The sequence below is a fragment of the Diceros bicornis genome, chromosome 36 (assembly GCF_020826845.1).
Source record: "Diceros bicornis minor isolate mBicDic1 chromosome 36, mDicBic1.mat.cur, whole genome shotgun sequence".
In the NCBI taxonomy this organism is placed as follows: Eukaryota; Metazoa; Chordata; class Mammalia; order Perissodactyla; family Rhinocerotidae; genus Diceros; species Diceros bicornis.
The window spans coordinates 159,624-177,426 of NC_080775.1; the positions used below are offsets into that span (position 1 = coordinate 159,624).

A 17,803-nucleotide genomic window follows, 5' to 3' on the forward strand; every position below is an offset into this window, starting at 1 on the left:
GGATAAACTGCTGGAGGGTGGGGGTTACCTACTGAAATGATGGTAAATGAATATAGCGGACTCGTAAATGGATATCACAGAACATATAACATACTCAGGGTATGGATTTTAGAAAGTTTTAATCACATAAAAATATACTCTCTTCCCTTACTTTACACTTGTCTCTGGATTGTGTGACTCCTTTAATGGATCAAGAAACACTCTCCCATACCAAGGTCTGTTCAGTCAGTCCTCTCTGCTACTCAGAAAACACAGCTAGCAAAAGGCACATGATTGGAAACATTCTTGTCTACTTCCTATTTTTTATCCATGTAATGTTGCCTTTATTTTTTGTCATATCACGGGTTAGTTTATTTCTTACTTATATTTTATTTGGAGGGTGGAGGGATGGGACAGTTGTGTATAAAGAATTCTAATTATTTAAAGCAAAATGAAATAGTCCGGTAGGTAAAATAGGTACTTTCCACAATTATTTTCATTCATATTATTTCCCCATTGAAAAGTGCACATGCTGTGCTTTTTGGTTGCAGAATGTGGCGTGTGTGTGTGTAGTGATGTGTGGTGCCTGAATACTGCGTTACATGTGGCGTTGGTGGTGATTAGTGAGAAATGATTCGATTGCAACCTCTATTGTTTTGTACTTAAAATTATTAAGATACTTATTTGGAACCCTGCAAATTGCCCAGCTTACTCGTGAGTTCAGTTTGTGAATATGCTTTATAATACTTGAGTAACTTAAGTATTCATTTATTCTTCCAAAAAATGTTTGTCTTCATAATTTTCCCCTTTGATGTCAGCCAAAAATTTCCTGCCAGTATGATGAGGAAAATACAGTGTACATTCTAGTTTCCCTTCATAACTATGACTTTGTATTACCTAAGAATACTTCATCTTACCAGCACTACTGTACATATTCAGTAGGCAGACAAAAGACAGTTGGGATAGCATTTTAAAAAAAAAGTGTAATGATGACATAATCGAATGCCTAAATGCTGGATTAGTAGTGACAAATCCCTAAGTCTGAATATATCAGTATCAAGCCTCAAGTTGTAGACTTCCTCTTTGAGGTCTATGGGAATTTATGATGTCTACTAGAAATTAGTGTGATTGGTGGTGTGGGAACTGCATTAATATTCATGTTTTATTCTCATGGATTTGGATTGTGCACTTTACAAGTGAATATATATCTCCTGTGTTCTGGTAACAATTTATACTAGAGAAAGTAAAAAATTAATGATATCCTGAGAACAAAATATATAAAAGAGGTGAGGTCACTGATGAAATAATATGCACTCAGGAATTTAGGAAATACAATTCTGAACACACCTGTGTCTTTACAGCCATAGCTTTTTAATATTTAGTTCTTATTTTCATAGTAAAGAATTTAAGGAAAACCACTGGGATTTTTGAGTATGGGTTAAACTTTATCATGGATGTTTTATATTCCTTACATGAAGAATAGAAATTGAATAGTTGTACCTTTGAAGAAAACATGTAATACTTCTTCCATCAGAATTCACTGTCAAGTTGTCAGATTCCCTTCTCTTACATGTTTACCCAACTCCTGACTGATTAGATGAGGTTTTCACTTGGGAGAGTCACTGGCTCACACAGAACCAAGGTTCCCAGAGTGGGACTTAGGTCGCCCTGTCCTAGTTTCCTTTTCTTCCTTTTGTTTCCTTTTGTCCTTGTCTGTCTGGATATCCTCTCCTTGTGATGTAATTAGGCTTAATGAAATGATGCTATGAGTCAATAAAAAGTCATGGCTCACACATTCATTTATAGACTCTGAGCTACTCTCTGGTTAGGCTCAAAAAGCCTGTGTCTGGGGTGGGGATGGTGATTTATCTTGAACTTTAAAACTTCCAAAGAAATAATTGTTTCTATGTTAGATCTATTCTATTGTTTTAATTGTTACGTTCAAGAAAAAAATGAGTGCTAACAATTCCTTTCGTGGGAGAAGGGGAATACTAACCTTGAAATTCAAATGGAATTTTAAATATCTTTAAGGTAAAGTTTGTGGTTGATTTGTTTTTTTAAACTTCAGGTAAAGCCATTTTTTATAATCTAGCATAAGAGTGGCTGACCAGATCTAATGTTTTTGGACTAAGAGAACTGAGAGTCTATAGACTGAAACTTAATAACTGTGGTTCCAAATCAGAATAATGATCTTCTCTATTTTTCTTTTCAATTAATGTTTGGAAAGAATATAGATTAACTAGATACAGTAATGAGGAAATTTGAAGATAAGATGCCCAGAGCCAAATTTCAATGCAGGCAGAAGTAGTAGATAGAAGCCAACCATTACTACCTAAAATTGAATATTAAAATATTTCTAATATTTTATAGTGATTAGAAGACTAGTTCTACATACTCTGTCCCTTACAGCATTGAAAAAGTCACTGAGAGTTGGTTCTCTCTCACCCATCTCTCAACTGTTACCAGATTTACTTCCACTCAAGCTTTATCTCATGTATCTGATTATTTCCAAAATATTTTAAGAGGTAATGATATAAATTTTTCTCAATTTAAAATAATTTTATCAATTTCCATAGTAAATCGCAAAAATCTCAGAACGCTGAGGATATTTCTTTGCAATATCTGCCTTTCTAAAAAATAAGTAAACTATTACTTTATGGACACAGTAAATTGTTATTGAAAAAAGTAGCCTATGAATATCAGATTAGCATTTGCTTTGAAAAAAATTCAAGTAATGTCCTGTTTCACACTCTTGTTATGAGAACTCTAATTAAAAGAAAAAGGATTAAAATAATTTTTTAATATTTGTTGTAAACAATTCAAATAATTTAGAGGAGGATAAATATCTAGAAAAAATTCCCGGAAATGCTATCACATAGTAGCTGAATGTTCTCACAGACCTCTGTCCTGTGTGTATGTGTGTGTGCGCTTGCACATGTATGTGTCCATTTGTATCTATATCTATGTAACTTGACATACATTACTGGATGTAGCCAGTTTATTTCTGTTCAACAATGTCCTAGACATCTTTTTTCTACATATCATAATTTAAAAGAGCATGCTATAATTTTTTCAGACGGTTCCCCATTGATACACATTACATTGTTTCCCCCGCCCTGTCTGATCAATACTATTGCAATGAAACTTACCTGTCCAAGGGAACATTGATATTGCAGTGTCCAGAATCATGCCACACTTCCCACTCTGAAGAGCAGTCTTCTCATTATAATTTATTCCTGCATGAAACTCAAGTTTATGTTTTGCTTTATTTGGATATATTTGAGTTTTATATTCTGAAATAGCCATGAATTTTCCAGGAAAAATGAGAAAATCATAACTTTTAAGTGAAAATTGCTTTTAAGATTTTATTCACCTGAAGAATATATCTTTAAAACACGATGTAGTCAATTGTATTTTTTAAAAAGAGAGAAAACTAATTGACATATATCTATGTAATTCTGTCTGATCACCTTCATAGGATAAATTCACTGAAGTGGAATTCTTAAATTTAAAGGATGGGCACAGTTCAATTTGTTATAAAAATAACCAAATTGTGCTTCAGAAGATTATACCCATTTATACCAACATGAAAGTATTTTCCAAATTTTTGTTACCAATTTGATAGCGTGTAAATGGATGTCTCAATTTAATGTTGCTTCATTTTCATATGTATAGTTTCCAAGTTACAGAGTTATTTTATCCTTTGATGCTGTGGTTACTGAAGGCAGGCTTGTTTGTGCACAAGCCTCTGTGTTTGTGTCTGTGTTGTGTATGAGCACACATGTGTATGCATGCATGCATGTCTGGTGTGTGTATATACATAGGTCTGTGAGCATGCATGTGTGTATGTGCATGTCTGTGTTGTGTGTGGGCAAGCATGTCGGGCAGAGGGTGTGCCTGTGTTGTATATGTATGTGTGCATGTATGTGTATATATGTGTGTGCTGGCAGCTGTGTGCACACGCATGTGTGTGCATGTATATGTGCATGCACTGCACGTTTGCTAGCCTCCAGTCCTGCTGGTGAATATCGTAATAGGGCTTAATAATAACTACTTGAATTCTTTTTTTCATACGGGCAAGGTGATGTGTTATAAGAAACCCTGGGACCACCCTGTCAGTTGGCACCATGTTGCCTTTTAGAGCAGTGCTTTCTGGTAGACCTCTCTGTGGGGGTGGAAATGTTCTGTCTCTGCTGTCCAGTAGGAGCCACTGGCCACATGTGTCTGTTGAGCACTTGAATGTGGCCTGTGAGACCCAAGAACTGGACTTGAATTTGGCACTTGTGGCTTATGGCTCCTTATTGTATGAGACAGTGCAGTTTTAGAACGGCACATTCTAAATGCCTGTACTACTCCAAGGAAAGCATCTTTGGTATAAAATGTCAGCCTCTTGAGTGTACTGGCATTTGTTCCCCCTGTGGAGCCATAGTTATGACTTAGAAGAATTCTAAAGGAAGGATATAAGTCAGTTTGCTCCCCATTGCCCCTCTTTTCCCTCGTGTAGTGCACAGATCAATGGCTATAATATCTGATAGTGCTGGATTTGCTGTGAATATGATGCCTCATAAAAAGTCAGATTACCTTTAGGGGAAAAAAAACTGTAGCAAAACAGAATAGTTGGCACTTTCCAGCTTAATAATTTTGAGATGTATTTTGAAAGTGGGCCCCTATTTCCTCTGTTCTCTTAATATGTTCATGGTTGTTACATAAATGAATTTTGTCTTCATAACTTGGAGGAGTGGTAGATTCATATTACTGCTCCTTTTAATTTCAGGTAAATGAAAATTTTATATTTGGACTAAAATATGTCATTAGGGAGCAGAATTTAGTGCTCTAAAGTGTGTATTATGTGCTTTTACTGTGAGCACAAAGAAGATACTAGAATGGGAGGACCACAGTGACCTGCTTGTCTCTTTTTCCTTACTTGGGTCTCTGAAATGGAATATTGCTCCAGTGAAATCTATCGAAAGATTTTTATCCTAGGCTTTTATAATTGTTTTATATTACAATATAAAAATTTTATATTACTGTTCTTTTTATCCTCTAATAAACTTTGGTTCACTTTAATCCCATTTATGACATGCTTATTGTGACTTTTATATGAAAGGGTCAATTTAAGTTACAGAAAAAGTAATTTATTCAAGGTAATGGATAGGGGATATATTATTCCAGTATATATTTAAAAGCTAGAAAATACTCATCCTCCCACAATTATTTCGGGTAGCATTTTTGTCTAAAGATCACAAATTTTAAAATTTGTGTTAATATACAAATTGTATGGTGAATCAACTTAGCTCACTGTTAAAATACAGAAACACAAGAGAATGTAAATTAGGAAATGATGAAGAATCTCTGTGGGAGAATTTTATTAATAATTTAAAAATATTTTGGTTCTACATCTAATCCACATCTAATCCAAAAAACTCTCTCAGATTTGCAGCCCCTAATCCTCTGACCCTTGCTCTTGTCTACAAAGATCCGAAGAAGAGAACCCCTTAGTGGTACTTCCACACTAATAGAAACTATTCCTAAAATTTCCCTACTACCACGGCTTCTCTTTAAAATATTTAGAATGAAGACATATATTTTACAGGAAACTTAATACTTTAAAAATAGATATACAGAAAGAAGTCCATAGAAAGCATCTAAAATTAACTTTTAAATTGGATGTTAAGCCCCAGGTACTATATATTTTTTTGCATGGGTTATAGTATACTCATTAGGCAGATAGTGAAAGTGAAGGAATTTAACTAGTCTACTAAAACTAAACTAAGACTAAATCACCATTGAGAGGCCACCTAGAGTTTTATCAATTGGATGTGTAGTGACTTAATGTTGATGTAGTTCTGGGTGAGTTATATTTGAGTCATTGCACTGTGACTTTTTGTTGTTGAGGTAGCTAAAAAAAACCATGATGAAAGCTATTTCTTGAAACTGGAGATAGAATTTACTTCTGAATTCATTTTGCATTCTTTTGGGTATGTAGGCAGTACAATTTTTTTAAATTCCAGAAGTAGGGAGAATGCTCACTTATTGTTCAGAATGAAATGGGACAAAATGCTAAATGAAAATATTTTGAACATAAATTCTTTATTATGTATCTACTGTGAACTTTCTTGCTTATAACTGTTCTTGCTTTCTGGTCAGTCTTTTTTGTTAATATGGGAAATTTATTAATATTTTCACCTTAACAGTAAGTACCTTTACCTTCAAGATACATATTAACAAATCTGGAATGGAGACTTGATTTTTAAATAAAATAGAAGTAGAAGCCATGTTTTTGTTTTTTATGGTAGACAATCATAGTATTGAAAACTATAAATGAACATTAAATATTTTTACGATTTTTAAAGACAACTGAATCATATTTTTGTACTAACAAAAGTAGAAAATTAATTTTAAACAGATCTTTGTCTGGACCAACTACTTTTATCAGGTCATTTTTGGTTCATCACAGGCTTGACTGGAGGAAAAAGAAATGGGAACATTGATAAAGCCAGAGGATTTTTAAAATTGGATCTAGGATATAAAACTATAAAATCTTATGTATTGTTTTCTAATCTCTTTATAAAACTAGACCCAAGCAAGAAAGAAAAAATGCACATATTTTGTACATTGCCTTCCCACGTTGAATTGAACAGTGTTACTGTCAGAATGGCTGGGATCTGAGTGTAAAATGTTTTGGGTGGCGGCGTATTTGGTCTTCATGGTGTATCTTTTGGTGATTTGTTTAGAATCTTAATTGAACTTTATCTCTTATTTTGAACTCTAAAGGATTAAGGAGATAGTAGTTGGGCTGGTGCCTACATCAGGATGGTTACAATTTAATCTAGATAAATAGAAAGCTCATTTAGTGTTTCCATTATTGATAAACTGAAATTATGTATGAAGCATGCACAGTTTCCTTTTATTGTCTCTACAAATGCCCAAGGTTGAGGGGCAGGAGTGGGGAGGTAGGCAGGTAGTAATCCTGATGGCTGGTTGTCAGCCTCATTAAGTAGAAAACAAATACTCATTCCATCACCCGAAAACAGAGACATGTAACTTATGTTCAGAGGAGAGTGGAAAGGCTGGAAAGGCTTATTCCACTAAGGAATACATTCTGCCTCTGCCTTTTGAATCTTGTTCTTTCTTTAAAGACTGGTGTTGTGTAGAAAGGGGAAGGAACAAGTAGATACAAAGCTCACGTTCCATAAAATTTTTCTGAATGTCCCTTTCCTATTCTCAGATTCTTATAACATACTACAAAGGAGCTTCAAGTTACCCCCAAAAGTGCATTTAATATTAAACGATGAAATTCCTGATATACGTAACACCGCTCTCTCTGTAGCTAATAATATTTTAGCAATTTCTTTGTGAATATATGGATGTGTGGTGGATTTAGAAACACTACGTTTTTTACAATGCCAGTTGGTTTTGTGGCCTATAGAATTAATTTGAGGCTATGCTTTAGTAGTTGGTAAATCACCCTAGACTGGCTGCTACAAAGCTGATTATATCATCTGACTTAGTCAAAACTTGCCAACCTCAATCAGAGAGGAAAGACTGACTTAGTAAAAATTAATAAATACAGATACAGCTGGAGTAGCATTCAGTGCTGTTGTGTAAATCTGGATGAACAAGTCTGGAAACACTGTGCATTAGTGATTTTGCAGGACCGACTTCCTAGCTGGGGAGGGGTGTGTGAGCAGTCATGTCTGCCAGCATGCTCCAAGAATCTACCTCAAGATAGTCTTAGCAGTGTGAATTACCCTCGCAGTTCCAACCTTGACCTGCAAGTGAGAAGGCATATTTGTGACAGTTTAAGGGAAGTTTTTAAATTTAAATTCCTTTAACTTAAATTAAGTTTAAAAAAATCTATTGCCAGAGACAAGTGCAAATGACTGTTGCTGGATTGGCTGTGGGAGGTAGGATGAAGCTATAGGTACTCCACATACAGAAGTGGGTAAGCCAAGTTTTCTACCATTAATACTGGCAATAGATGTGGTGTTCTGCTCATCTGGTCTTGTAAAGGAGAGTTAATTTCAGTGACGGTACTGGGGGTTAAAAAGACTGAACATAGGTATATTGTTAGAAAATCATCCTAGAAAGTGATGGTCATCTGATGGGCTTCTTGGGTCCCAGTATGGGAGGATAAATGGCAGGACTTTGGGCCACTTCCCCAGATCAGCTCTACTGTTAAAGTCTCGAGTATTGGGCTTTCTTATAAATTCCTTATGATTCCGTCCTATTCCATTGTTGCAGGTGGTTGTAGAAAATATTGTAGAGCCTCTGATTTCCATAACAACAAATGCAGTTCATGTGCAGATAAAATTAATTGTGATGCTTTTCTGTTCTGTGATTACGGATAGTTATAGGGGAGAGCCTGGAGCTTCTTGATTCCTCAAAAAATGTAGGTAATTTATATGCAGATTAATGTTTCTCCAATAAAATCCAGAGGCCACCTGTGCCAGAATCACCTGGTGTGCTTGTTTAGAACACAGCCTTGGGGCCGAGGCGCAGGAATGTGCTTTCCAGCAAGTACCCAGATGATTGTGAACTCACTATCGTTGAAGTCGGGCTTGGGTTGTTGGAGGCCAGCAGCGAGAGATAGGTGTCAGCTGGCAATGAAATGGTCCACATACCAGAAGTAAACAAAATGGTTTATAGTGGCCAAATATCCTAACCCAGCTTGAATGTGAATACGTGTTTCACATTTTGGAAGGATGTTGTATTGCTGAGTTCAACTACGTGGAATAGTGTTTCTAGTAGGCAGTGAAGTTTCTAGTAGGCAGTGAACTCTGAGCCCTGAGCTAGACCACTAGACACCCTGTGTTCACAGGACTCAGAGTCCAGTCAGGGGTAGGCAAACTGTGGCCATGGGCCAAATCAAGCCTGCCACCCGTTTGTACTGCTCATGAGCTAAGAATGGGTTTTACGTTTTAAAATGGTTGAAGAAACAAGAGGAATTATATTTTGTGACGCATGAGAATTATAAGAAATTCAGATGTCACTATCCAAAAGTTTAATTAGAACACAGTCAGCGCTAATGGAGCATATGCATTAGTTATGACTGCTTTCTCACCACAGTGGCAGAGTTGAGTGGTTGAGACAGACACCAACTGTGTGTCTTCAAGGCCTGAAATATTTACTTTCTGGCCCTTCACAGAAAATGTTTGCTGACCTCTGGTCTAGCCTGCTGTGGGAAGAACGTTATGGGTATTGAGAATCCCCCAGAAAGTATGAAGCCCTTGTCTTGTTCAGTCACACACTTGGGGACTTGGATTTGGTGAACTCTAGCACCAAACTGTAGCACAAATATATTGTCTAAGGAAAAGACACCTGGATTTCTGATTTCAGACTCTTCTTTCTTTTGGATGCTTGGTGTACTGAAATGATGTTTCTACAAGTTCATTCTCTGCTAAAGTATGTTTCTACAAACTGAAAAGCTGGGTCCCTGGGGAACACTGAAAATTCCAGACCATTTAATCCTGAATGTTCCTTCAAATAATGATGCTTGGGCATTGTTATCAATAACCAGCTGTGGATAAACCTTGACAGGAATAAAAGTCGCTCGTATTTCTTCCAGCCAGAATCACCATAAGGCACCAAGAGTGGCTGAATTACTTCATTCATGTTTTGTCTGTGGCATCTACCCAGACTCGTCTGATTTGCCTATAACCCAGCAATTATTTTTAACAGGCTTAAGAATCCCTTACTCAAGAAAATGTTCAAGACTTTCTATTATATTTCCCTTAAAGTAAAAGAAAGCAGCCCCTCAGTTATCTGTAACGTACTTAAGATGCTTCTTACTTCAGTATCTTACACACATTTGTAACACAGCTTCAGCCATGTGATGATTGTCATGGAAAATGGTTGCAAAACTTTGGCCATGTAATAGAAAGTTTCTTTCTTGATTATTTGTAGATATTGACCACAGTCACTCCTCTATGCTGCCAGGTGATATGAACAGTTACCCAGACTTGCTGGGCTGCACTCTGTTGGATTCTGAGCTGTGCACTGTTACAGAGAGGCCTTTACTGAGGAGTCCTGAGGTCTGCAAGTAGAAAATAGGTACAGTTCTTCAAAGCCTGAGAAAGAATTGGATCTGAAACAATACGCAGATATTTTACAGTATTATTTTTATGTCTTTCTGACCGTGTTGTCAAGAGCTATCTGCTTATTTATGTTACAGACAGAATAGCGTTGACCTTGGAAACTGCTCCTTTAGTTTCTATTAGTTACATTGGCTTTTTCTCAAGCCATAATAAATGTCTTGGTTTGGTTGACAGGCACCACCTGAAGCACTCTTCTGTGAATGTCACAGAAGGCAGCTCACAGCGTGTTGCCTAGGAAACCCCACAAGTCTTATGGTGCAGCCCTGGGACAGAAGCTGCAACGCACTGTTGATCTTTTGTGAAATACCGAATCTCTAGATTATTACTGGAAAGTGTCAAAAAGAAAGCCCACAAGTTTAGCAAACGTGAAAGCATCTTACAGCAAGTGTTTTGTCTGTTGAGAGAGATTTTGTATCTGTTCAGGGTCCTCTGTTTGCTGCAGTTCTTTAAGGGATCAGCAGGGTCTGGGAAGGAGGCTCCTACCAGCCTCCTGGGCATGCCTGGAGCAGCAGGAGGTCCAGACACAGAACTCTGTGTCATCCAGGCAGCTGTTCACTTACCAACCCAGATGCTTGTGTGCATTTTATTTCTTGCCCTGCATCTTCAGTAGAATCCCATATTTGTCACCAGAGAAGATGTATTGGGCAGCAAGTAAAAAATAAAAATAAACAACATAAAGGCTTTCAACAAAATGATCCTCTTTGGCTTTGAAACTCCTTTTGGCGAGTCCTATATAGCCCAAATCATTAAAGTTTCTAATACAGTAACTGCAAAGAGCCAACAAAGAGTTAAAACAGAAAGAGATGCATTCCTGTTTGTATGAGCAGATAGAAGGAGAAACTTAGTAGATCTGGTATCACTTTGAAAGAGAACTTGTGAAAATATACCACTTGTCGCTTCTCAGTGCAGCAGCGAAGGTTTCATTTGGAACCACTGCACATGTTTGTGTAAGTGAACAGCCTCTTTTATGATACTGGGCCCTGGTTCTTGGTCAAGACTGCATGTTAGAAACACCTGAGTGTTAGGATTGCGAAAGCCCAGGCCCCTCCCTACACCAGTGTTAGCGAGATCTGCGGGGGGACGTTGATGGGTTTTTCCTTTGGGGTAAAATGTATACTGCAGTGATTTGCAAAGTCTTGAACCTACCATTGGATGAATAAACAAATGCACACACACCTGTGCACCCAGGTGCCACTGAGCACAGATGTGATCGTTGAATCCCCTCCCCCCAGACAGCCATTGTTCCCGTTATTTTCCATCACAGATAGAATGTTGTATAAATGGATGTTGGTGTTTCTTAAAGTCTTTCCCAGGTGGTTCTAGTGCACAACCAGAGTTGGTCAACAGGGAAGTAGGCTATCCCAGTCTGAGTAGCCCTTTATTCAATGGGTAGAAGGCCGCTGGGGGAGTATGTGCAGGTGCTGTTTGAAGGAACTGTGGCTGTGGAGGAGGGTCCTCTCCATTTAGCCGTGGAAGTTGTGTCCCCTTGTCTCCTTTGATGTTTTGCTGAAACAGTGATTTTTCCAACCTGCTGTCACCAATTTTGGCTATATTTGGAAGAAAGATCCTCTAGCAACTTGACTCTGAGCAACTTGAAACACGATACGAAATCAGATTTTCAGCCTCTATTTTGTTATTTAGTTTTGTGAAATTAAGGCCCTCAGCCTGAACTCTATGCATTTAGAGTCTTCTTGAAAAGAAAGAAATGTTGCTGCATGTGGTTACATTCAATTAGCACTTCATTTGAAAATGTTTAAACAGATGAAACCAAAGTGAAAGCATTGTGAGTGCATGTAACACCCATGTTATGTGTAGATTCTCTGTGAAAAGGAAGTAGGAACTGAAAATGGACCTTCCTCTATTTAAACTGGGGAATTAGATGAACAATTTAGTACACAAGTTCCCTAAACTTAAGCAAAGTAAAATAGTGTTTTCCCGACTGTTTCAGAGTGTGTCAACGTTTTTGTTTCCAACAAGGAATGATCTAGTTAGGATGTTCTGATTCTCTCTGGGCAAAATTTATGCAGTGCTGGAAACATTGAATTCCTTTATTTTCTAAGGCTCTAAAGACAAAAGAGGTTAGATTCTGATTAACAGTGAAGTACTTCATAGGTTGATGTTTAGAGCACAGACAGGAGAAACACATGTTTCTGCACATGTGTGAAATACACAGCAACCCGGAGACAGGGCGCTGTATGTGGTGGGTGCAATGGGACACCCATCCTGCTGTCACTGTCAGGTCACTGTAGCCGTTCCATGCTAATGGACGTCGGCTTCCAGTGCTGTCATCCCCCAGTGCAGCCTGACGTGTTCAAAGACCCCGAGAGGAGAGTATTCCCACCCTGCTTAGTTGAGGGAAGGTTTGGGCACAATATTTAGTGAACATTAAAATTATATTTCAGCACTATGTAAAGTGTTGGTGTGCATTTTCTCTAAATGATATGTTACCTATTAAAAGAACTATAACCCCACAGATAGTATTATAAGACTTCTAACCTGATGTAGATTGCTATTATATCTGAATTTACACACATTTTTGATTGAATGATCAGTTTGATAGTTGGGATCAGCAGTTTTAGTAGTTCCCTCAGAATATTTTGGAGTTGGCATGATAGAGCATGTAGCTGGAGGCATTTGTTTTTATTCTCCTCTCTTTTTAAGGGAATATAGGTTTCCCAAGAGGTGAGAAAAAAGCAGCCTTCTTGGCGCTCTTCTCCTTTCTCTTCCCTTTGTGCAGCAGTTCATCAAACTGTGTATTTAGTACAAAAAGCAGTGCATGGGAAGATGTCCCTGTGGCAAGAATATTTGTCCAAAAGCAGTAGTAGCTGACTGTGCTTCAGATCCTGTGTGATTTGCAGAATGCAAGAACAGAACGTCATTCTCTGTTGTGCTCTTACAGGAGGGAGCAGCTACTAGTTCTCACGTTTGTGTGCATGAGAATCACTGGGGATCTTGTAAAAATGAGAATTTAGAAGCTACATTAAAGCTCCCCTCCCCCAAAGATTATAAACCTGGGGTCCAGGAAATGTTACTGCATTTTAAGCTCCCCCTCTACACCGTTGGTACTCGGTCTTGGCCGTGTGTCCCCACCACCTGAGGCATTAACTGATGAATGAAGAACGAGATACAGAGCACAGGAACTTCCCCCAGAAATTCTAGCTCAGATGCTTGGGTGAAGCCCACCTGCATTTCACAAACGTTCCACCAGTGTCTCTGCGTGTGGCCAGGGGTGAGGAAGACTGCTCTGTAATTAGCATAAATTTAGAAGCTGTGTGCACAGTTCGTAAAATAAAGCTCAGGAAGGAGAGAAGCATTGACTGTGCGCGTCACCAAAGAATTCAGGGTAGAAGTGGAGGGAGGGGATCACTTTAAACGTGAAGTAGATGAAACTAAGTCTCCAACTAAGAAAATGTTTTTTCCATTTTTTATTCAGATATTTTAACGTTGTGTGTATGTATAATCAATTCGCTTAAGCCCTAGCTAAGAATTCTCAGTTACATGAGAAATGTTTGCTCCTTCCTCCACTTATGTAGCATATTAAGATGACTTCTTGCATGTAAAGTTCTTTGGGGAGTAATAACACCACTGGGCTAGTGGCCTGAAAAAGTTAAAGCATTCATTGAATAGTGGCCCAAACCTACTCGTCCTCTGCAGTGCCATCTGCTGACGGTCGAGTGTCTGCCATGGTGTCCTAAGCTTGACAAGGAAATGGGAACATTTGTCCCTGTTTCCTAGCTGTCTAGAAATGACATAAAAGGTAGAATCCTTTTTTTCTTCATGTAAAGTTAGATTTCCTGAGAGATAAATTGAAGAGCCTAATTAGCTTTTAGGCTAGACTAATAGAAGTTGGAGTTATTAATGAATAGATCCATAGATCCATAACATTTTAAAATAGGTATGTAAGTGTGTGCAGCTGCACTGTACATAATTCATTAATGATATAAACTTTTAATAACCTTTTTAGTGAAAAAGAATTATGTTGAAATTTACCATTCAATATTGCTAATTTGAAATGCTCCCTAAAGGACTTCAGCCATCAATTTTTTTTATTTTTAGCAAAAGAAGTGATTTTACATTATGTCATCATCATTATTATCATTATTTCTTTTCATCTGAAAATTGGTTAAAGTTTTAAAATACCAAGAAAAGAAAAAATGCATAATTCTCTAAGGTATTATGTCAAGTATAACATAATATTTTCCGATTCTCACCTTGTTACTTTAAATGCTATTTTGCTATGCAGATTTCAAAGATTTTTCAAATCTTTACATACTATAATCTTTTACATATGGAAGTCTTTTACATGAATATAGACATATAAATGATCAGATTTTACATTTGGCCTTTTCTATTTTTAACAGAGCATCAAGAAGAAAAATACAAACAAGCAGGAGATGAGTACCTACCTGAGGTTCATTGTCTCCCGCATGAAGGAGAGGGTGAGTCCTGTGGAGAGGTCTTTCATTCTCCCCAAATATATTTTACTCTGGTTCATTCTTTAAAAGTTAATGACTGACAAGTAACAGACATGTATAGAGCCCGTGAAGGGTGGAGACCATGGCTGTCATGTTTCTTTTGTGCAGTAAATGGTTCTGTAAAGGCTTTTGGGTTATTTTGTTTGTCTTTGTTTTTAATACAGGCATTTCTTTAGCTGCCTTAAGTTAGAAACATTTACATTTTTTAATTCCATTTATCAGAATGAACATTTTCATTGATAATTAGTGTTTAAAATGAAACAGAATTTTCCAAAATAACTGTTCTTTCTATCGAAACCTGGAGGAATGCCACAGTAAATAATATAGTGCATGCACATTTTTCTGTTAGGTTCTAAAGTACTTGTTTAGAAATTGATGTTTACCTGACTCTCTCTAGCCACGTTTAAACTGTCTCTAACAACCTTCCAGGCTATAGACCTTAACAAAAAGGGGAAGGACAGCAAGCACCCGATGTACCGGAGGCTGGTGCACTCAGCGGTCGACGTCCCCACCATACAGGAGGTAAAGCGGCCTTCCATCCTGCTTCAGATACACCCCGTAGCTCCCAGGTGACTGAGCGACTCGTAGCGACCGTGATTCTGGTTGCCGTTCCTCCTTGACAGTGCACCTGCCCACTCTCTTACTAAAAGAAAAACCGTAGCGACCAAACGAGCACTGCTGTGGTTTTAGATTTCATGTGCTTGCTCTAGTGCAAGTTAGCTGTCATCTTTTAAAAGGCCTGGTTTTAAGCAACCTGTAGGTTCTTGATACTTGTTGATTAAAGAAAATGTGTTGTAGCCTGGTCAATTTAATATTTCAGATGTCGAGCATTCATATCTGGGTGTGGTGGCCTAGTCTTGGCAGTGGTAGAGGAAAGTCTAGAGCAAAGAGATCCAGACTCTGTGGACAATGAAATAAACTTGAACAAAACAAAGATTATAACTAGAAAACTTAATTATTCTTAAAGCTCTTAATTTTACCTACTCTAGCTGAGGATTCTTAACGGGTTTGCTAATATTTAATTACAAATTACAATAATATCCAATAGAACACATAGACATATTTCCACTTAGGGTTGCTGAATTACTATTTCTGTACCTTATGTGTCATTTTGAAATTTTAAAATCTAATTGTTGGCCGCAGTAACTAATAGGGAGACCATAGGAATCGTTTTAAATCATCTCACAGGTTTTCTAATACCCTTAGCAGCTGAGAAAAACTAAAGGTATATCGTTTCAGTGGAAGAAAGGGGGAAAGGAAGGTTGTTCCCTTCAAGTGGCTGGCAAATCCTAGAGTGAAAACAAGCACCCAGCTGGTGTGGCTGCAGGCACAGCCTCTTTTCCTGAACTCTAGGGCCTCTGGAGAAGGATGAAGAACCAGCTGCCTGTCTTTCCCCCACCTTTGCCCACGCAGCTCCTTCTCCCTGCACGGCACCCTCCCAGATCCCCCGTCTAATGCCTCCCGCTGGATGCATAGAGAACACTGGCTGAGTTGATGGTGTCTTGGCTGTGTGCTTAGCGAGTGCTGACCATGGAAGAGCACCGTAAAGAAAATAAAGAGAAGACATGGTTTTTGTGCTTTCAGGAGCTTACAGTCCAGGCCATGATGGTGCAAACCTCAGAGATCACAAAGGTGCTTTGGGAATGCGTGGTGCAGTTGTCCTCCACCTGGGTGTGTATTGGGTTACCTGGACAATGCCAACGCCTGAGTGTCCCCACGCCCAGTGCAGTCAGAAGTTCAGGGTGGAGCTCTGGTATCGGTATTTATAAATAAGCCCTGTGGCCCTAGGTGTCAGACAGGAGGCAGGCACCTCCAGCCAGGGATATCTGGAAAGCCTTCATGAAGAAAGGGCAGCTGAATTGGATCTTGGAGGATTTCAATAGAAAGTGGTTTGTTGATATTCTTTAGAGGGCTTAGCATTTTAGCATTTACAGGCCAAGCTTTTTTCAAGCTGATTTCCTAAAAGTATCACCAGGATAAGAAAATACCTCTTAGCTACTTCTAGGTAATTTTGTCATACCCCTCTTCCAAAAATTTGCCTCCCCCGCAAAAAACCTTCAAATTTCCCCCATAATCCTTCCCTTTGGCAGCTAAAGGCAAAGCTACAGAGAATCCAATGGTGGAAATCTTTACATGTAGCACTCTGATATAGAAGAAACCCTGGCATTGCCTTAGTGCATCGAGGAACACCTAGGACTTTATTTTTCGATTATTTATAAATCGGTACCTAGTCCTAATTCAGAATTATAAACATATCGTCTTCATAGTTATGATAAACTGTCCACAGAGGCTAACAGTCCTTTTTTGTTTTTTTAGTCTTTATTCTCCTGTGTTATAAAAATGGTAGGTGTGTAGTTAGGGTCTCATCACACACGCTCACCAAAGCTTTCCTTGCTTACAAAGCTTGGCAGCGGCTCTTAACACTGTTGTAGAGTGAGATGCTCAGGCTGCCAAGTGCACTCTAGCAAATAGCATAGAGGACAACAGGGGCCCCAGGACATCGGACCGCGCTTCCCCGTCATCTTCTAACTGCAGGTGAAGTTGTGGGTTTCTTTTACGTACGTTTCATCGATACGTGGGACACAGTAGTCGTGATGTCATTCTGGAAAATTCTGCTGTGTCCGGTATCTAACCCTGTTGGCGTAATGCAGACAGATATTTTCACTAGTAACTGTCTTGCCGTCTTGTTTTTTGCCTTCTGCAGAAAGTGAATGAAGGGAAGTATCGAAGCTATGAAGAGTTCAAAGCTGACGCTCAGCTGCTTCTCCACAACACAGTGATTTTCTACGGAGGTTGAATATTTTTTGTTTTTTCTTTTGTGTGCTTTTTTTTCATACCATTTACGTTCCATGTTGTGAATACATTCAAAAAATTAATACTTTAATGATCTGTAAATAAGTCATAATGTTAGGGTTTAAACTTAAAAATATTTGGTAATGTAGTTATAGCTTATAGAACTGACTGGCCAAAGACAAAACTCTAGTACACTAAATGATGAAAATATTATTACTTATAGTTTTATATATAAACTTATAAACTTAGTTGAGAGGCTTTTTAGAAGCACTTTGGTTAATTCTGATCATTTCCCAGGTAATATCCCATCATTCAAAGGTAAAGAAAGAGGCCACTCTATACCTATAGAATTAGTGTTACACTGGACATAAAATTAAAGCTGCCTACAGAATTTTATTTTGCTGCCTGAACTTTATTTAAAATATACATTTTCATTTTAAATGGTATATGTCCACTTTT

General features: G+C 38.0%; 1 protein-coding gene across 15 annotated transcripts in view; it reads left to right on the top strand.

Moving 5' to 3' along the window:
- Nucleotides 1-17,803, top strand: part of ZMYND11 (zinc finger MYND-type containing 11) — a 118,711-nt gene that overhangs the window by 84,922 nt on the left and 15,986 nt on the right. For all 15 annotated transcript variants that reach the window (XM_058532315.1, XM_058532317.1, XM_058532310.1 and 12 more), the window contains 3 exons: nucleotides 14,438-14,515; nucleotides 14,981-15,073; nucleotides 17,256-17,343. In XM_058532315.1, coding sequence (XP_058388298.1) covers nucleotides 14,438-14,515; nucleotides 14,981-15,073; nucleotides 17,256-17,343 — 259 coding nt within the window. The remainder of the gene's footprint in view (nucleotides 1-14,437; nucleotides 14,516-14,980; nucleotides 15,074-17,255; nucleotides 17,344-17,803) is intronic.